This window comes from Tyto alba, unplaced genomic scaffold (genome assembly GCF_018691265.1).
Source record: "Tyto alba isolate M040663 unplaced genomic scaffold, T.alba_DEE_v4.0 Super-Scaffold_10, whole genome shotgun sequence".
Taxonomy (NCBI): Eukaryota; Metazoa; Chordata; class Aves; order Strigiformes; family Tytonidae; genus Tyto; species Tyto alba.
The window spans coordinates 2,742,100-2,763,586 of NW_024881262.1; the positions used below are offsets into that span (position 1 = coordinate 2,742,100).

General features: G+C 43.8%; 1 protein-coding gene across 2 annotated transcripts in view; it reads left to right on the forward strand.

Moving 5' to 3' along the window:
• LOC104362320 (schwannomin-interacting protein 1) overlaps nucleotides 1–21,487 on the forward strand; it is a 208,984-nt gene that overhangs the window by 15,004 nt on the left and 172,493 nt on the right. The window contains exon 1 of one of the 2 annotated variants that reach the window (XM_042793710.1): nucleotides 4,845–4,954. The exons of the other annotated variant lie outside the window; for it this stretch is intronic. Coding sequence (XP_042649644.1) covers nucleotides 4,946–4,954 — 9 coding nt within the window. The 5' untranslated portion in view covers nucleotides 4,845–4,945. Of the gene's footprint in view, nucleotides 1–4,844; nucleotides 4,955–21,487 lie in introns of those variants that run through there. 2 annotated transcript variants of the gene reach the window in all.

Below are 21,487 nucleotides of genomic sequence, written 5' to 3' on the forward strand. Positions count from 1 at the left end.
TGGAAATGCTGTCACTGGTGCTAAGGAAGCTGTGGGGGGGGGGTGTAACGTTCCCAGGGTGTCCTGGGGAAAGGGGTCCAGTCCCCAGCACTCCCCCGAGCCCCTGGCACCAGTCAACCGTAACTTTTTGGCACTGGAACTGGGTTTTGACAGCATGGGAGAAGGGCAAACAACTTGTTTTCATTTGTTATTTTTATAAATTATATTCTATACTTTTATATCATTATATTGCTCTCTGCAAAGCTGCTCAAAGCAGAGGGAGAGTGTTTTTCAGTCAATCATCTGCTGTTATAAATTGAAGGGAACTTTGTGAAGTGTCTAAAGGCAGAAATCCAATGCTCTGGGAAAAAAAACCTCAGGCGCACATAAAGGATGTGTAACAGAGACCTTAAAGCCATTTCAGGCCAAGGTGTTTCGAGTTTTGTCTTTGTGGTGAGAAAAACAATTGCATGTCAAGCTAAATGAAGAAGTGCTGGAGCTGGAAGTTACGGCTGTGCTGACGTGGTTGTTGGGACTCACTGGCTGAGAGAAGTGATGTGCACAGCAGGCTGTCAGACAGCAAATAGAAAAACGGCAAAAAAAAAACCCCAACCTCAAATGACATTAGCTCCGAGCAAAATATGCTTCATCAGCTTGGCAACTTTCATTACCTATGGGTAATGATCTCTCTTCAGTCACAGGGAGACAGAGGACAAATTAAAAAAAAAAAAAAAATCTACTGAGCATGTTATACATTTCAGACTTTCAGTGCAATATGTAATTTAGACAGAATCCAGCTCAGGAAAATCCCTTGAATAGCTAATATTCGCACACTGGCTCTCTGCTACCTCTCCTTCCTCTGCCCAGCCTCTCGGAGCCCGTAACTCTTAACAGGTTACGACAGCTTCAGCATCTTCCCGGTCAAAAAAGTGCATGTTTCTTTTTACATGCCAAAATATGCGACAGAAATGGATATTCTAAATGTACCAATGTAGCAAGAGGGAATGTTGCTGAGGACAGGACGCTTTCTGAGTATTTACTTGTGTTCATCGTGGGACGATGCTGGGTCTGCGTGGCTGGATCTGGGATGTCAGGGACTGCCCATGAGAAAGTCCTGTGGTGAAAAGAAGTGACTTTGTGAGTTAGTTTTGCAAAATTCCAGAGTTGCTTGTGCTGGGACAGCTTTTTTCCCTGGCTCTTTCCCCAGGCGTGGAGCTGTCATTTTGAGGGGGGATGCTTTAAAATTGAGGGACCCTTACACAAAACCCAGGAATATTTTCCCATGGTGCAATTACCCCTCAGGTTAAATTCTACAAGCGGCAGGAGATTCTTTTTAATCTCAGTCCTTAGAAAGGACCATTGATCATTTGGTTTGACCTTTTCTTCATCACAGGCCATTGAGCCTCACCTGGGTGCCTCAGTATTAAGTCAACAGACATTAGTTAGACCAAAATGTTCCAGTCCTTGAGAAACCCACTGTGCCACAGGGGTTTGAGGTGCCTGTAGAGGCAGGGAAGTGGTGAAATAAGATATTTGATCTTGCCTTTTCAGGGTCTCCCAGGTTTCACTTCCTCCATGCAATCAGAGATTTCATCTGTTTTCATAGCCCTGATGTGTTTTCTCAGTTTTTGGTGAGGTTGCTCGCTAGATAGTGAAGCTGGCTGCTTTGGTCTTTAGGTCTTTTCCTGCCATGGCAACAAGAGGGGCTAGGGGAGCTGCTGGCGTGGCACGGGGAAAATCAGGGAGAGAGTAAGTGAGCAAGTGCAGCTCTCGCTTGTGGTTAGGGTGGGGAAATTGAAATAGGCTGCGGGAAGTGGGATGCAAATTAAGACTGCTGGTGAAAAGACTTCTGAGGTGAATGGAGGTGCATGGAGAAGCAAACTCGCCTCAGAAAATACTCCAGCGCAAGATGGGTTAAATTCGGGGAATTCCAAATCGGAAAAAAAAAAAAAAAAAAAAAGATTTGGGGAGAAACTTAAGGAAAGGTGGAGAGGAAAGTGGGTGTAAATGAGAGTACGGAGGAATTGTTAGAAAGTCAGCATGGGTTCATGTTAAAAACCACAAACCCATGTAGGTGTGAAAAGCCAGATGCTGTGTCGGCCTCCCGCCAGCCGTCCCCATCTCAGGGACGTGCTCCCGGGGCGGGTGCTGCCAGTACCTTTCTCTTCATTATTGATTCATTAATAAATACGGGAGCGGGGCTTTGCTGCTGCTTTGCCTGCAAGTCAAAGCAGGCTCGCTCTAAATCCAAGCCCTGCAAGCTCAGTCTGGCCTTGGGAATTCAAACTTTGTTCTGCTTCCTACTTGCCAGCGATCAGATCCCCGGCCGAGAAGTTGGTGGGTGACTGTGCTGGTTGACGAGGCAGACGAGGGGACATCTCACCCAGCTGCAACATCCCAGGCTCTGTCCCAATCCCCCCCCCCCCCCCCCCCCCCAAAACCCAGGATCCTGCCGGGAGACGGAGCACAGTTTTTTAACCAAGTTTCCAGGTTTTGAGCCATCCCGCCGATGCTCGCTCTGCCGCCGCGTCATCCTTCAGTTTCCTACATTCGTGTTGCCGGCCTGCGGTTCGCTCGGCAATTTCTAGTCCCGCTTGGAGGCAGTGAAAGCCATCAGCCCCCGGGAGCAAAGCGGAGTCGGCCAACAGGTTTATACAAAGCGTCCAGTCTCAACCCGAACTCGATGGTACGTGCGGTCTCCAAATCACCGCTTTTGCTTTCAGCAGTAAGAGCGCCCGGGCCAACCTCTTCACGTGCTGGAATGTCTGATCTTCCCTATTTTGTTAGAGATACCCGCTTTAGCTTTTACTAATGATGCTATTAAAAAAAAACTGGCTGTCTACCAATATAAATGCTCCGGTAAGAAGCGCAGATTCACAATGCAAACCCCAAGAGTAAGTTTTGGACAGAGTTTTCAGCTTATGTTTCGGGAGCTCTGCTGTGGTGGGTTGGTTGCTCAGCCACCTCCAGGAAACCTCCTCCTTCCCAGCCCACCCGTGGCATCGTTTGGGTTTAGTGTGTGCGTCCGTGGGGAAGAAATGAGCTGCCATCCTGAGTGGGACACGCAGCCAGCCCGGGGATGTGGGGGGGGGACCGTGGGCCTCCGCAGCAGGAGCTCCCGCCCAGCTCCAGCGTGCCACCGTCTGTGGAGGCAGCGGGAGGCGTGGACGAGAGAAGAGAAACGGGACTATTTGAACAAAATGAAATAAATCCCTTGGTGCTTATGGGGATGGCAGACGGATGCGGCCACGTTCCCAGCGCGGCGGGGACGGCTCGGGCTCCGGCAGCCAGCCGGTGCCTTCCTGAACTCGACATCGGCACAGCTGGGCACAGCTGGCGCTGCTCGGCCTCTCCGTCGGCGGGGCTGGGACTGCAAACTGGAGACGAACCAAATGTCGTAGCGTCGCTGACATGAGGGAGGTCTGTGCTTCTGTATAACCAAAATGGGCAGCGAATGTTTTGCTCTCTGTCATGGAGCTCTTCTGCCTTCCTCGGCATCGCCTTCTGTGTCACTAATGAATTCTTATTTGTTTGTTACTGTTTGATTTCCTTCCCACAGAGGGCTGATTTATTAATAGGAAGAAAACAAGCAATAAAGAATCCCTCCAGTTATTTAGCTTAGCTTGACTTCTTACTCTTCTTTGTCAGCTAAATTAAAAGCAATCCACATCTACAGGAACCTTACTACTAATTTGGAGCGCTGTAATTATTAGGAGCTATATTTGCCAAGGCACTGTCTGAACTTGTAACCAGATTTTAAACGAGTGCATTATCAGGGTAGGGAATAAAAGCAGCTGAATTCAGTTACGCAGTTTAACCCACACCGCGTGGAGCCTCCTTTCCCTTTTCATGCCAAGAAAGTGTTTATTTACAAATTTTTCATGAGTTGACATTCACTTTGCATACACGACTGCAAAATATCTAAACACAGCAGACTGCACATCCCTGAGACGTGCTGGAGCCAGGGTTCAGCATGAAACACCAAAATTAACCATGTTCACTACCAGTATTTAAAGCCACCGATTTTTGCATTTTCCACAAATTCAGATGTAAACGCTTTCTTAGTGATTGTGGTTGCTTACGCCTTACGGAGCCTTTTGACCTATGAAAAATTTGCAACTAGCAATATTTCTGGCTTATTATTTTCACTATGGACTTGTTTATTTTCCTTCAATTAGCTGAAAATGCATAAATGTTGGGACAAGTTTAGTCTCTGTGTGCTGACACTTTTGCCACATGCTTGAAAACATCTGAAGTATCTCTATAAAATGTATTTTAGCTTCCTGGCAATACTAGAAAAAAAGCCTAAACAAATCTGTTTACGTGCCTAAAGAGCATTATAAACCCCTGTGAATCCACTTTGATACATAACAGGAATTTGAGTTGCCACTGTATTTCTGTGCTGGGTTTAATAAAATTCACAGCAAATAGTTGATGGAATGAGCCATCTGAAGTTTGTGCTAGCAACTTGGCTGAGATATATGTGTGTGTGTGTCTGTGTGTATATATATACATACCTACCACCATGCTATTTAATTTGTGATCCAGCATTGTTCCTAGATGAGCCTTGTAAAACGAGCTGAGCTGCAACCTGTGCATCTTTGCAGAACGATTAGAGCAGGATCCAAATCCGCCTGTAAATTCAAGTTTCCCTTCATTTCCATCGCTATACGTCTCTGAATGACAGCAAATTCATTCCTGCGCTGGAGACTTGCCAGAAGTTTCTCATCTCGCTGTCTGTGGGCTGCTCGCTCCCGCTCTGGCTCTTTTTTTTTTTTTTTTTTTTTTTTTTTTCTCCTTTGAGGTTTTTCTGATGCCTATAGAGTGAGCTCAACTCAAAGGTTTGCAGCTTCACTCTCGTCTGCTATTCTGTAGGAGCCAGCCTGGGCGCCGGTACAGTCAGGAGTAGTGTGTGAACGTCGGATTTTCTGCCTTATTTCCCTGCAGGTGACTCAGAAACTTCACAATGCGGCTGGTAATGTATTTAATTTTCTAAATAAATACTTAAGCGTTCCTCTTGTGCAGCTTTGTCAGCTTTTAGATAGACCGGCTTCCTTAGAACTAATTAAATGAGGAGATGTCGGGGGGTGGCAGATGCCTACTGGGACATGGATGCTGTTTGTTTTACTCGCCAGCCAGAGATGTACAGGCAGATTTCCTCAAGGAATCTTAAATCAAGCAGCACTTTTTCCTTTAGATAAGGAGGCTTGAACAAATACAGATTAGCAAATGCAATTCCTAATGTGCACAGAGCTGCAGTAAGTTTATTAGGGAAGCGGAAATTTAAGGCTGTGTTATGTTGTGGGCTCGGAAAGGAGAGAATCATCTCCGTGTGCTAACAATTTAAAACAGTGTTTGAAAAAGATGCCTGAGGATTCGGAGGGCTCTGCTGAGCAGTGGTCATGCTGCTGTGGCAGAATTTCTCTAGGTTTAACTGCCCTTTTCTTTTTGCTCTGCAATTATTGGAAAAAAAAAAAAATGTGGCTACGGTTCATGGGGTAACCCTACAGGGCTTTTCAGCTTCGGTATTCAGCAGGCATTTCAGCTCCTCTAAATACAAGCCCTTGAATAGTAAGCAGATCAATGTAGGGCTCCTGTAGCCAAGAGTTCAGCTGTTTGTCAACATGTAAAATCTCACGGCTTTTGTCGGGTGCAGTACAGGCAGCTGGCTAGATTCGTATGAAGTCATCCAGGAAACGCTGCGGGGACCAATCCTGGCTCTGACAACGGTCCAAGGACCGAAGTAATTAATCGCAGATTGATTTGATTTTTTTTTTTTTTTCCATTCCTAACATAGTTGTTGAGATAGGCAGAGATGTAGTTTAGAGGGGCTAGTTGTACGTATTTAGCATCAAAGCTCTTTTAAGAGCAAATTCTGTCTGTCTTCCTTCAGCAGTACTTCCCTCCAGACTAGCTTATGCAGTGTGTTATCTTTACACCTGATGCTGAACGGTACATCATCTCAGTACAGGGCAGAAATAGCCCACGAGGCTATTTTTCTCATTTTCTTCTGCTTACAAACAGACCGCTTAAACGTTGTATGCATCATTACAAATCTATCCGTCGGAAGGCAATGTATTGAAATGACTGTATGTAAACACCACGGGGTAAAAAAATAAAACTAGGTGCTATTAACTCTGAAAAGACAAACATGCTTCTGAGACAACACATGGGAGTTAGGGCTAATTGTGAGTGGTAGCTGAGGCATTTCGTGGTGAGGTTTCAGAGGCAGCAGGTGAGGATACATCCTGCACCGGCAATTCCTCACCGCGTGGCATCCGCTGCTTCTCTTAATTCAGTGGGAAAGGAAGAGGAGGCTTAGCATGTTGGTATTGACGTATCTGACATGGCATAGAAGATATGGCTCTTGAGTTCGAGTGTGGGTGGATGTAAATAAGCAAATATTGAATTATCATTTCTACAAAGCTAAAATTAACCCGAGCTTTTATGTTTTCCAGGACAACTTGTCAGACAATGTAAACTAATTTGCTGAATTGCACAGGAAAAAAGAATGTATTAGGAATATCTAATTTACCTAGAGCTGAATATGTCTTGACTCCTTTTATTGCCTGTTTCAAGTTTTTCAGCATTCCAGTGGGCTAGATAAGCTCTGTAGGTAGTCTTAGAAATAAAAGAAATACATCAAGAATTTACCTTAGTAGTAAGACGCTGGGATTTACTTAATGTTCACAATGCAGCACTGTAAAGCTTCGTGCATTGTGTCAAATACTTTTCTCACCTGCTTGCCCTATGCCTTTCCAAGTATAGATCCTATAGGAGTCCTTCACTTGGTTTAAATCTCTGGCCTCTTAAAACTCTGATTTTATGTTACTTAAGAGTCCTGCAGGTTCTCACTTTTGCAGTTTGTGGACTCGTGTAATTTCAATAAAACCAAGGAGGCTGTTTATATGCCCACGGGCTGGATCATCTGTTTTGTGTTTAAAAGCTGGTATAGACCTGAAATACAGAAATGAGATCAAATGCAAGGAAAATGTATGTACTTACAGTAATTTCCCTGGATGCCAAAGAAAATACAGTAATAAATGGCATATCATTTGTTAGTATGCTCTCTGAAGGTTTCAGAATACCTGCAGCTATTATACAGACTTGTAGCTCTATGTACGGTGCGCAGTAAAACCAATATTTAACACTTTTTACACCCGAGAAACCTGCATTGTAGCATCCCGGAGCATTCGAAGGGCAGTGATGCAGGTGGGTAGGAGAAGTGTGGCCTCCAGACGCTGCCCCGGGTCACTGTGCTGTCTGCTGAGCAACGGGGGCTGCTACCTGAGTCCAGATACGCTCCTCCCCGACAGCTCGGAGGTGGAAATGCAGTGTGCACATCCACCCACAGCTACCCCAGAGGTAACTTGAAAATTTCTCAGGAAGCAAGGCTGTCGTCAAGAGTTTAACCGGAGTTTGTTCATCAGACAGATGAAGTCAGCTCTGCTCCCCCTGGATTTGGCAGGATTTAGGTGAGGAGACATTGTCATCTGGCAAGGTCAGGTCCTTCAAAGAGTATATAATGTGTTTTTGAGAAAAAACGGTGCGTGGGAAAATATCTACCAGGCAAGAGTAATGATCAGGTCTCTTCTTCAACACCGCTACAAGAACGAGAGAGTCAGCTGAACTTAGACAATTTTTCATTTAAAAGTATGTCAAAGAAGTGAAGGCAGACGTAGCCTAAAATTGTCCTTAGGAAAACTGTGATAAATGGGTGTTGGTGGAGCCAGGCTAACACGGTTTGTATGTAGATGCTGAAATGGGCCATTAAATGGGACTAGAGGATCCGGACTGAGCTGCTGGGAGACAAAGTGGAAAGAAGCTCCCAGCCCATCTGACTGGGTGCGTTTCCCAGGCAGTCTGCACGATGGATGTACAAACACCTCGAAGCAAGAGGCTTCCGAGTGGAGGCAGCTACCTTTGGAAATGGCACTTGGCCCCGAGCATCGACTGCAACGAGGCACCTCGGCTGTGGTCAGTGCTCCTGCCAGCCACGATGGCTCAGGGGAGCTGGTTCCTGGGAAGATGCTAAAAGTGAAATACATATCATTTGGCTAAATAGGAAAGCATCAGGAACGTAAACCACTCACCGGCCTGAAACTCTGTAGTTTTCAAGGAAGGAAATTGCAAGGAATTATTTGTTGTGGAAGGAAGAGATGTAATGAATAAGATGATAAAGGCATAGTTATCCTGAAAATCGGAAAATTTTCCTGTTGCAGGGTCCTTTTTACAGTATGCAAAATAACCTCTACAGGGAGCCAAATGAAATTTTACTACTTAAGCACTGAAAAAGAGCTGTGACAAGCTCTGTGCCCAAATGAATATGGCACATGTTGGATCAGGCAACTGGAGGTTTTTTTGTTTTTTTTTTTTCAAATCTCTATTACCATTCTGTGGCGAAAGAAATTTGTAGTAAAACTTGAAGTTATTTTCAGAATTCAATGAGGTGTTTAAATAGGACTATTAAATTATAAGTGTTTAAAACACCTATAAAATATAGATGTTCAACAGGGCTATTAAATGCAAAGCATAGCTGAGGTGCATTTCAACATCAGCAATGCTGTTCAACCTTTCTGGCAAGAAAATAGAACAATAAAACCAGGAGAACATGGTAAACTTCTCCAATAATTCTTGCCCAGGACTGACAATATTGTATCTGATGCTCTGTGCAAGCCAGCTGGGTGTGGAGATTGGTGCAATCAACCCACCATGCCCAATTTTAACTGACATATCTGAAAACAGCTAAGCTACTTAAATGCGAAGGCATTTGCAGGAAAGTGCTCCCAAGCCCTTTGCCTCTCTCAGGGGTGGCAGCACGGCTGCCAGTCACTTTATGGAATTACCCAAAAGTACTTGTAAAATCACTTTGTAGTGTTGGTACAATTCGCACCGGCACGAATCCCCCGCTCCCACCAGCAAGAGATTTTGCTGAACTTTCTCCGCCCAAAACCCCCCTTCCCACCCAGGCAAAGGGCACAGGAGCAAGAAGTTAAAAGTCTTGGTGGTCTCTGAGCACATTTCCCTCCTGGGAGCTTTAGTTTTTTGCAACGATTCTGAGGTTTTATGAAACGCTCTCATTTTAGTGCATCAAGCTAAAACCAAGACAGGCTTCAGCTGCAGGGTTTTCCGTTGTAATTACTCTTATTGCTGCACCTGAAATACCTGTAATTAGCCCCAGCCTGGTTGGCTGAGGGTGTAGGTAGCTAATTACCAAGGTGCCAGCATCTCCACCCTGGTGGGGTGGGAGCCAGCACTGCTCCCTTCCCTGCCTGTACCCCCCACTAGTGCCTCCTGGAGTGGGGAGAGAGCAGGTTTGCTCTTTGCTGCCTGATGTTAGAGCCATCCTCCACCTTCCATTTCACTGTTGTACTTGAGTGGTGGTGGGGAAGAACAGGTAAGAGGGTGTTATTTGTCTTCTCTGAAGGGCTGGGGATGTGCAGGCTGCGTCTGCTTGCAGGAGAGGGATCTCCTGTGGTTATTTATCTTTCGTATTTATACCCTAAGAGAAGGAAATCTAAAGCATGTCACTGGGGGGGGGGGGGGGGGGGGAAGGTGTAACTTGCCATATAGAAATATCCTGCAGGCTCTGGAGAGAGATGGCTGCTTTTCTCAGGCATTCCCTGCCTGCCCAGGTCCCAGGGGGTCTGGTGTGCTACTGCATTCATCCCGTGGCTCTCTGGAAAGCAGCTTTTCTCCCCAGGTTGTGGTGGGGTGGGAATGAGAAACTCTGTTGAGATGCTGTTTGGGCAGAACCTGCTTTTCTGAGCAAGTAGGTCACAACCACGTTGTCTGTGTAAAGCTTCTGTGATACCCTGTGCTGTTTCTTTTTTTTTTTTTTTTTTTTTTTTGTGGCTGTGCCCTAAAGCTGAATTACCTCCACAGACGCTATAGCTAGTGTGCATTTTCTTTGATTAGATGTCAGTGGGACGTGCCTGACCTGGCCTCGGTTGTGTTACTGCTTCTAAATTTAACGACTGTGTTTGATCAAATTTTTATGTGATGGAATGGACAGTACTTTGTGGTTTTGTTCACACGGTATGTTTGCCTCCCGGAACAGAATGCAATAGTATTTTCTTCGGGGATAGATATTTGCTAAACTCCAGCTTTGAGAGGAAGTGGTTTCCCCTGATCACAAACTGGAAATAATAATAATAAAAATTAAATATCCCCTTTGTTCTTAGCTGTACCAAAGGCTGCTGCCAGGGCCTCCTGGGCTTAGATGGGACCGAGGAAGGTCCCACCGCTGGTCCTTCCCCATGGAGCAAGAGCCACCAGAGATGGGCTGTGATCAGATCTGGAAGGGACCGGTGGTTTAGGAGAGAAGGGGCAGAAAGCTCCCGCCTCTTTGTTCAGAAGCTGCGTAGAATTTTGGTACCTGGAGACATTGCGATACCTGTTTAGAAGGGTTATAGTAACAGATCCCTGGTAATGCAGTTTCCAAACCGCGGGTGAAGCGAGGAATCTGGTATTTTTACAGAAGATGGTGTTACCGATGGGTGAGATAAGGTGCAGGTATGAACCGTCACCTATAATCCTGACAAATCTTTTAATGCGGGCGGGGCTGAGGCTAGAAACTTCACGGTGGTGAAAAGTGGCTGCACCCACGCACGGGTGGGTGCTGGTCGTGCCGGATCCTCCTGCCAAGGGACTGGGGTGGCGGCAGCACCGCAGTGGCCTTCGTGTCCTGGTTATATCGTCCAGTGATGCTCTGCTCCCATCTTGCTTGGCGTATCTGAAGCGTGAGCGGCGTCTCGGGTTGTTGTCCGCCGTTGGCTCCCTCGGCTCTGAAGGTGGCTCCCAAGTCTGGGAGCTTGGCTAGCGTTTCCAGCAGCGTCAGCTGGTGTGCTGAAAGAGATTCGCTCTGCCCACAAACCCGCTCTCTCCCGTAAGAGGGAAAACAAACAAACCAACCGGGGAGTTGAACCAGGTGATTTTGTTCCTCCTGCAGTTTCAGGGCAAAATATTTTTCATTTGCTGTACTAAAGATGCGTTGGGCAGCGCGGTGCCGTGTGGAAGCATTGCAGGGATTGATTACCTGCAGCCAATTTAATTGCAGAGGAACAAATACTGTTTGCAAGCCGCTCCACACTAACATTTGATGTGAGGTGTGATAAGGTATGGCACTGTAAAGCTTGATATTAATTTTTAATAATCTTTGGATACCCTTTGGAGGGTTGCCCTCCATAGAATATTAGTCCCTGCCCTTCAAAGCTACAGCTTTTTTGATGGACAAATTGTGCAGTAGGAAATAACTATTTCCAAGGGCTCACAATCAACCTCTACTTGTTTGGAAGTAACTGGCAGCATGTCTCCTGTCCAGGGGCATGTCTGGTTGCAACAGGACAGAAGCTTTTGATTATAGAAAATGTAAGTTGTTCCTAGTCCGATAAGAAAGAGTGTTTTGAGAAGCTCCTAAGGAAAAGATAACTCCATTAACAAGAAGCTGAGATACCCCTGGTTTTTTTTTTTGATTGTTTGTTTGTTTGTTTTTTAAAGAAGAAAACCTAACAGAATGCTTTGTAGGCTTTTATGTACTAGCTTTGTTTAAAGAACAGAGACATCTTTATACAGTGCTCAAATACATCAAAAAATGCAGTTTTTCTACACTTTGCAACTCTGCTCACTCTGAGAATGATCAGAAATGAGGAAAATCATTTTGGAGTGCCTTTGTCTCCTTACTTCCCCAAGTTCCGCCATACCTTTATGCATGTTAGTGAGTCCTAGCTCTGGTGTGTTAATTTAGTGCATCTTGCTTATTCTTGATAAGCATGAAACAAATTAGGGCACGTTAACATCTACTGCAGCCCTGCCTCAGATTGCCTCTTGGCAGATATCCGCACATCAATTTCTGCAGCACCGGAGGTAGCTGAGCTTGATCCTTCTTTTGCCACCCTGGGCGTAATCCCAGAAATATTGGGTTTGGAAGTCTTTCAGCAGAAATGGCTGGTGATTATGCTAGCTGCCTGCCAACGCGTGGCGCGCCAGGAAGCGGCAGGAATAACGTCCACACCTCGACAAATGGCCTAACGAGCTGCATTCACAGCCCTTTGGAAACAGGTTATTCATGAGCGCAAAGCGGGCCCAACAGCTCTTGTATTACCTCTTAGACCCTTCTTAATATTCTGTTTTCTTGCTCTTGGTAGACCAGTTTTGAATAAGCAATTACTTCTGTGTCGATATGTGGGTACCAGTCAGACGCTGGTGTTGCAGGAGGAGCTCAAGGGCTGTCGGCCTTTGCTAGTTCCTCAACTGACCCATCTCTGCTGGCATGACTTGATGTGGCCAGCTCCACCAACGGCTCCTGTAATGTAAGATATTGCAGGCTTTTGTATTTAAACCAGGAAATAAATGACTGTTATGAAATCGCAAGGAAAAAAAAAAAAATATCTTGAGTGTAAGCTCACGGGGTATGGAGATTAACAGGGCATCACAGCCTGTAAAATAGTGAAGGACAACCAAGGATGTTCTTCGTGGGCTATTCCCATCGCTGACCTGCTGGCACCTGCTGCCGACAGGAGTGGGTCACAGTGGACGTGCCTCTCTCACGAGCTGCTTTTCCTTTTTGTTTTCCCATCCTTCCCCAGGATGAAGCTGCAGCTGCAAAGGTCGCCAGATGTCAGATGCTGCAAGTCGGTGTTGTTATCCTTGGAAGAAAATTGCATCACTTAAGCTAATTACCAAATGGCATTTCTTCTCTGAAAAATTACATACCTGGGCTCTCTAGGAACACAGAGTGCACAGCTTTGAAAGCAAAATCATTCCCGAGGCTTTCTGAGCGATTTAGTTAACCTACTTCCTAAAGCACAATTAAATGTAGCTGAATAATGGTTGTACAGGAATGACCTTTCCTCAAAAAAAGCTAGTCCTCGTGCATTTGGTATTTCACAAAGAAGGTTTGCGCAGCAGCTAGCGTGCAGTCAGTGCTCAAAGAGTTACCAAAGTCATTCCCTGGGAGGGCAAGCATCTCTCCACTCTTGATTTCACCTTGGCTGCAGAAGGGTTAGCCCACTGGCCAAAGCACCCTCCCTTCAATTTGTCAGCTTCGTGGAAAGCAATGGAATGAAAATCTTTGGGATGGAGTTTGAGGGCGTGGGGAAGCAGAGGTGCTTGTAGGTGTTGTTTGGTCTATAGGTGTTGGTTGGAGGGGGTGACAGGCAGAGCAGCTTCTAGGTTTTGTATTTGTTTTGTTGCCTTTTTTTTTTTTTTTCCTCCCATAAGAGGATGGGTGAACAGATCGTTCCCTTTTTGTATGTTCCCAGCAGTTCATATCTTGCATAATCCTGGATGTTAACAGCAGTGGTACAACCCAGTAAAGGTTTGGTCTTGTTTCTGAGTACTTTCAGGATATTTTAAAGCCAGATGCAAAATTCTTAATATATCCCTTTCTTTCCTGTGACACTTTCTGTTAGAACATCCTTTAGTAATAAACCCAAAACTCTAATCAGTACAAGTGAACGAGTTTGAAAAAGCTGTAGTCAAAAATGTGACCTCAGCTTGTATTTTTCAAGCCAGCAGGTTGTCTGAGTCTCTAGCGTGAGTCCCAAAGGCAGGTTTTAGTGTAGCTTTCTGTTATCGAAAAAAGCACTGAAAGAGCAAAATCTGAAGAGGGAAGATTGGCTAAAATCGCACTTTGCAGATTCGCAGAGCTTTTTGCATCAGATCTGCTGGCAGGGTCAGATGAGATATTGTTGATACATCAGTATTAAGAAGAGCTTGCTGTTTGTTCTCCAGCTTCACGTTGTGCAGAAATATCCTTACTTCAGATTTTTAATGAAAAAATGTATTTCTGGCCTTCTGTGTTTGCAGAGGATAGCTTACAAATGTGAAACCCAAAGGCTCAAAAACCCAGAGCCAAATAAAGCACCAATATTTACAGCTGTTTAGAGTAACTCTCTTTTTAATTGAGTTTCATGACATTTGGTGTTTTGGTTTATGGATTTTGAATGATAATACACTGGTTTTGAAGTATCCTGCAAAGTATTAACTCTGTATCAGATTTCATAAGTTAATCTTAAATGGTATAAACTACCATGTGGAAAATATTATTTTTGAAAAAATATAGAATTACATTTTATGAATCCTGTTTTGAGAGATTTCCTCCCATCTCATAAATTACTTAGAAATTATTTAAGGAAAGAAGAAATAGAAAGTAAAATTGCAACCTTTGATTTAGTTTTTCTCTATTTTTATCTTTCTCCCCATTTTTTATCTCCTTCCCATTCCAAGTCTTTAATGTAGTGACTGAGGACAGCATTCCTTGTCCTCTGTATAAAATGTAATAGAAGGTAGGCTCATTTTTAACTATTGCTACATTGTCTAATCATCTAGATTTCCCTGCTGTTACGTGCATTATACTGGCAATGTGCAGTCTCAGGGAGGGGGAAAAAATTTTTTTTCTGTTCTTATTTTCCCTATTTTTTTTTTTTTTTTTTTTTCAAATCTGTCTTTTACCGAAGGCTCTGGCCACTGTGCAGAAGTGTCCCCGCCACAGCAGTAGCCTGGATCCCAAGTGGTGGTGGCCAGGCCAGCTGACATCCTTTTAGGTGAAATAATTCATTTCACAGTCCAGAGGCTTAGGTGAGCTTACATCCTTCTGTGGTAACCTAGACATCATGTTATCCTTTCTCCCTATACATCTAGACCTGCCTTGCCCCTGGCGTACTGCTGAGCCGTATTCTTTCCTGACAAGAAGCTCCTAAGCTCCTGAGAGCATGTCTTCTGGTCATATTTGAATTTGCTGCTTATTTTCCGATGAATGCCAATATCCAATCCTGAAAATTGTGGACCTTCAGTCCCTGTAATGTGCTGGCGGGTTTATGGGGACTGTTCCTCTCCACCCCCCTTTCTGGTGGAGAAGCTCCAACACTTTCTCCTGGGATGAGAAGCTCTCTCCATAGCCTGACCAGTCGGGTGACTTGTCTACAGGCTGTTTCTTCTCAGTGAAGGAACCTGGGTCTAATATCCCAGCTGCAGGAACGCTGCCATTAGGTTTGCATATAAACCTAATGATATCCTCCAGTGTCTGTTCCAGTTCACTCGTCAATGGTAAATTTAATCTACCCTTAAGTTCACCAAATTTCAGCATTCTTTTATGGTCTTCGCTAGGTTTGACTGAATATTAGTGTCATCTGCAAATCTTGCACCTTTGCTGCTCATCTGTTTTTCTATGTCAATAATAAAAGTAATACTGTGAAGCTCTTTTCAAGCTGTGAAAGTTTTGCTCATTTTATTCCCGAATGCTGCAAATATAAATCCTGATATTCAAGCAGTTACTTCATTTACATGCTATGTATAGCTCAGCTATCCCTTAACTACTGCCATTTTGTCCCTGCTTCAGAATATTATTTACATTTATTAAAAACCAGTTGAACGTTATCTGTCTGAGTTTATTTAAAAAACCCAGTGTAAACCAGCTGCTTTCAGAAATACATAGACACTTCAGACAAGCTTCCTATTAATACTTCACCTCTTTTTAGAGTATTTAATATGTTTTACATGCTCACAATTGAATAAATGAGCAGTTCTTTAAGCAAGCTTTTGTTTAAGACGCTCTCTACAGCCTATACATCTCCTGTAGAAATACACAGTTGCAGGGCGAGAGTCATTTTAGGTGATTTTGCATTTGTGCTTCGTGGCAAATAGTCTTGATTCTGGTAAAAGGTTATTGGATTTTAGGCGTATCTTAAAGAATTTATTTTCCTTGAGCAAAAGCTCATTGCACAAAGGTAATTTGGTACCAGCAGCGCTCCTAGGTGGGCAACTTCTGATTTATATGGAAATAAAAGTGGCAGAGCAATACTATTTCCCACCTTAGGAAGCATCTCCCCTGCCGTTCTCTTGTCATTCTGAACGAGGCCGCTCTTGCTGGTTCTCACTGCATAAACCGAAATGCTCAAAACCCTTAATGTTGCTGGCCCCGTGGCATCTGCATCTGTACTGAACTTAAAGGCTTAATTTGCTAGAGCTGATGCAGGGGTTTGCTTCACGTGGGAAACACATGTTGTCGTTGCTGTCCGGTCCGTACACTGCTCATCTGAATTTCATGTATGTGCATGTGATGTACAAGGTACGTGGAATAACACCATCTTTTCATTCTGTGAGAGGGGGAAAAAAAAAAAAAAATCCTCAAAACTCAAATGAGCAACAGAAACCCAAAGGCTTGTTCTCTCTTGTTCTCATTGAAAGGAACGATCTCATTAACAGTAATGCCGATTTTTCTGTTAACATTGCCAGAAACAGGCTGAGGCAAATGCTGAGAACATTTAAAATTCCCCTCTGTGCATTTAAAATAATACTAAGAAAGATCTTAGCATCACAAAAAAAAGTGTATATTTTTTGGTTTTAGGATTTCAGATTTACTATGAAAATTGTCATAAATCACACAGCAGCTGAGTTATCGTCTCACTTTCTAAGAGACATATAGCAACATTTAGCCAGTCTGGCATGTCCTACCTGTTTTCATACCACCAAGAAGAGGTAGAAGGAGCTTAGTATAGCTAGGCTCGACTCTTAACTATGAACGTCATACTGGTTTTGTAGACTGAATGAGATTTTGCACTTTCGGTTCTGCAGGTGATTTTTCAAATACAGTCCAAATACATACAGAAAAATAATAATCTTCTGTGTTACTTTGGATGCTAGCTTGGAGTAGTTTTGCATCTTCTCTTGGTGTGATGGGCAGGAAAACCTGGCTGGGTGAGCAGCGGATCTTCCTCATGGCTCATCCCTCTGGAGGCACCTTCTGGAGCCCTCGCTCAGGCTGGGGAAGGATTTCAGGCAGCCCATCCTGCCTTTTGCTTGGGAGAGAGAGCAACGTTATGTTATTCCAGTCATTTTGTCTGTTTGATTGTGTTCTCTTGCCTTGGATGAAAATTGCTGGTCAGGGCAAGTGCTGTCTTCCACCCTCTGTTTCAACTACACAATGAGGGTGGCTGTCTTTTGGGCACTACTGTAATGATTGCTTTTTTGTTGTGTTGTTTTTTTTTTTTTTAATGTTTTATTTTAAATCCACAACAAAAGATCCTTGAGGCTGTAACTTCCTATTCTACTAGGAACCTAGAGAGCATAGCGTTCAGTTTTTCTAAATTAGTACTTAGCTAGGTGCCTAAATATTACGGTAATTTTTAAATAGTGTACCTTCTTGTTTTGCCTCTCCCCAAAATGTCCCGAGCCACTATCCCCTCTCTTTCCTTCTTTCTATGGGAAAGGCAGGAGGCAACCCGGTGAAGCCAGCAGTGACTGATTGGGGCATTTTCCATCGAACCACAGTGCTGTTGTTGGGGGTATTGATCTGAAACGTGGGCAGCAGTGTGACCGCTTTGAAATCCTGATGGCAAACATCCGCTCGCAAAGGAGCAGAGGCAGAAGTTGGCTGGGAACACTGGTGGGTTTTAGGCTCAGCAGAGAGCTAAGGGGGTGTATTTGTGTGAGGGTAAGCCTCTCTTTTCTCTTCTTTTTTTTTTTTTTTTTTTTTTTTTTTTTTTTTTCCCCAGTATGTGTTTCAGCAACCTATTAGATTTGTGTCAACTTCCTCATCCCACTGGTCTTGCAAAAATAGAATCTGCTTATACACAAAAGCAAAGACCCAAACTGGGTGAAATTAAACCAGGGCGTTAAAGCTGAAATATGTGTCCCAGGCAAAATGACTGATCTGCAATTATCTGTTTAAAAACATCGCTGCTAATAGAAAACGATTCTCAGGGGAGGTCTTCATTAAATTCAGTATCACAGGAAGCATGTGGATGCAAAATGCAACTAACTTTAAAGTGTGACTTTGGGCAAACTTATCTTTTCATGAAGTCTGAAAGAAAGGTAACATCATCTCTTCCTTAGTACAAAGAGCACCAGCAAATTAATGTCACTGAAGCAGAGAATTTAATGGCTGTTCTGCAAATTAAAAGCTACTTTCTCTTTAGGTTTATGATTTGAAGTAACGTTCCTGAGTGAAGTGGTGTAATTAAAAGTAAAACAGAGGCCTGAGGATGATAGATGTGACCTGCAGCACTCGCACGCTGAGAAGTCTCTGTAATTTTTCCCCAGCAGAAGGTAGATGGGAGATTCATCATCAGGACAACAAACATATCCAAGCAGGGGTGGGGGAAAATTACATAGAGACCTGTCACTATGAGAAGCCTATGAATATTCCTACATAAATTTTAATTTAAAATATTGGTTTAATTGTCTGTTGGGGAACTTGATGCTCGCTTCATAAGCAAAGCAATGAGTTTGGTGATGGATGTGCCTCATCAAACTGGGAGGTGGTTCTCTCTGCGTGAAGATGAAGTGGCCTGAGACACTGAGTACTAGTGGTGCCTGTCACAACCCTAAAAATAACAGCATTAAGTAATTTAGCATCTTACATTTGTAATTGAGTATGACTTATCCAGTGATCTCTGACAGTGTAAATTGTATTGCACTAGGGGAGCTCAAACCAGTGGGCAAGATTAATGGTCACATAATGGGAAGAGAAGTCTGAAAACACTTTCTTTGTGCAGAAATTAAGAGGTATTAATTTAGACATAAAAGGCATAAATGTTTGAAGACATTGGCTTGCTAGGAGTGATAACATGTATAATAACAGCACTTTTCAAGTTTATTACTGTTTTCAGTTTCACAGATGGCTGCAAATTGTAGGGCTCTCTTCTATTGTGTCTTTCCCCTCTGCCAAATTAACAAAAGAATGTTAAATCTTGGCTAGCCTTAATACGGTGCATATGTTAACGATGGAAATTGCTTCATTGTGCTGCTAAATTGATGGAAGCAAGACAAGATATGAGGAAATGTGTGTGTTTTAGTTGGTACTGGGTATTATTTTGGGATTCAGACTTATGTTCTGCACATAGTGGGGCTCTCTGGAAGATGAATACATTTGCATTTCATGTTTGCCAGCACATTTCTGTTTTGAGTGCTTTCATGTTTCAGTTGCTACTGGGTATATTTCGGGACAGAAACTTATGTTCGGTATAAACTGGAGATCTCTAGAAGGTGAATAACTTCATATTTGGCAGTAGGTTTCTTTTTTGAGTGATTGCATCCCAACTGGCCATTCAGATACACGTTTCTGAACAGTGTGTTGCTCTGAATTACAAAGAGGCAATTGCCCTGATCTCAGCCTGGCTTCTGGTGACTGGAGAGGCAGACGGTGAACAAGTCCTGGAGAAAAAGCCAGGCTATAGCACGCAGGGGGTGATAGCTGCCCGCGCCCTGTGTCACTTGTTGCGGATTTTGAGAAGTGTGTCGGTGAGATGAGGGACTGCAGATTACCTGAGAGCATTACCCTAGCTAGTGAGTTTGAATGCCACGGGGGGATCTTGTCCTCCGAGCTTGTCTCAATGACAGCATTTGTGTGGGAGTCACTCAGGTCATGTTTCAGAGGTCCTGGTGTGACTTTGGCTCTTCTGGATGCTCAACTAATGACCTTGGGGTCTAAGCAGTCACAGCTGTGTCTGAAATCTCTGAGTATATCCAAGTGTTCTCCCGCCCTGCTCCCCACTCCAGCCTGTGTGCCCAAAATGAAGGAAAAGCTTTACTCTTGGTCTCTCTGCACCTCCAATTCACTCTGTGGAGTGGAAATTGCTTCAATTTCTTCCCCGGACTGGCTAACAAAAGGTTCTGATAATATTGTGATGAGCATATAGGAGAGACCAGAAAGAAAAGTAGCGATCAAGACTGCTGTTTGAAATGTATGTGCACAGATGTGGGTTCCCTCACCAAACAAAGGGCAGAAAGCAAACTGTAAAGAATAGAATATTATTTATAGAATAAAACAGCTTTTTGTGGAATAGTTTTAACTTTGACAGACTCCATCCAATGGAATAGGGTGGAGGTAGGGTAGAGTTGAGTTGTGTAATTAGAAAACGTGCCAGGAATGCATGAAGGGTCTGAGTGTTTGGGTTGGGCTTCTTTAATTCTAGCATTTAATTTGGCAGTTAATTCTGGCAACTTAAATGCTGACATTTAGTGTGACATCATTTTTCATGCTATACATGTAAGGTCTGAGATCTTTTTGCTCATGCCAGCTTTCCAGGCAGGCACGAGAGTGTTATCTCTGCTAGTCCCAGTCTACTCTGGACTTTGTTGGTAGAGGTCACTGGGCCAAGAAAGCATTGCACCTGACGGATTTTGGTGGTCAGCATAACCTTCTATCCTTGCTCTTTCAACTGCGTGCTCTTAGTAGTTTCTCTACCAGTTTGCGAAGGAAATGAGAAATTCTTATATATCCCCATACAGAAAGAATTTTTGCAGGGACTCCCAGATGACATGGAAGTCTTCCCTTGTAAAACCAGTAGAAAAGTGGATGTTTGTATTTTCTTATGAATAGACCTGCCTCTATTACTGGAAAATGTTTCCTACTCTTACCTACGCGTGGTTTAAGGAAAGCACACAGATGTGAGAGCGTAGCCACTTTGCTCTGCACTGGCCTAATATCACTTTTGTGCAGCTCAAGTTGTTCTTACTGAAAGTCTTAAATTATGTGTTTAGGTTTCCTTTCTGCTCGTTTTAGGCTCAGTGGGAATAATTGCATTGGCTTTGTCCACAACTTCTTGGAGAGTCAACAACTGGGCTTTCTTGTAGCCAGCCGACTTTATTGTTCACCTAAACAGCTCTGGTTTTATTTATTCTGCTTTTGAGCCATTCTGCAAGGTGGTGTGTGGCAGGGAGGGATGGGAACACTCCAGGATTTTCTCGTCAATATGATTTGATGAGAATCATGGTCAGATGGGTGTTTTCCTATCTGTGCCCACGTGTGTATGTAGGAATGCATTGTGGAAGTTTGAATAAATACGTTGGTCTTGGTACAGATCCCCCTTCAAACTCCATCTGGTTAGGGAATGTGATGATTTCCTGAAGATCCCAGTGGTGCTCTGAGATTTTCCTTAGTGTTTAATTTGAGCTGTAACAATATGGTTTGCCAAATAAAGACCAATGTGCTAATCAAAACTTGATATAAATAGGTTTCAATGACAAAATATTTGCAGGGAAGTATATTACATTTTCTTGGAAGTTAATAAATTGAGCTAAAAAAGTTAAAACTGTTTTCTTTAAACGATAAAGAATTGAACACATACTTTGTGTAGGAATGAGAAGGAAGGAGGTATTCACTGATAGTGTATCCATTTGAGGCTGCTTGGAACACAACCTACTTTGTATTTTCCCTTTTAAGAAAACCCAAACGTGTAACCAGAAGCTCTCCTTGACCTTCTCGCTCCAGTGTAGCCGTCCAGCTAAGTCTGCTAATGGAGTTCACTTTAACACAGTAATGTTGCTGTTTGGAGCACATTCAGGTATGAATTATGGCCATGAAGAAATCTTTTTTTTCTGATTCAGCTCTTCCACCCGCGGAGCTGCCCTGTGCAATCGCTGAGCCCGCAGCCCAGCGCGGCAACGCGGGGCCACCTGCGATCCGTCACCACGCACGGGCCCTGCCGAGACCTCGGTGCGAGCAGCACGGGGAGATGAAAGAAAAACCCCTGGTGCGTTGTGGTATAATTTATGCTAGTAAGCA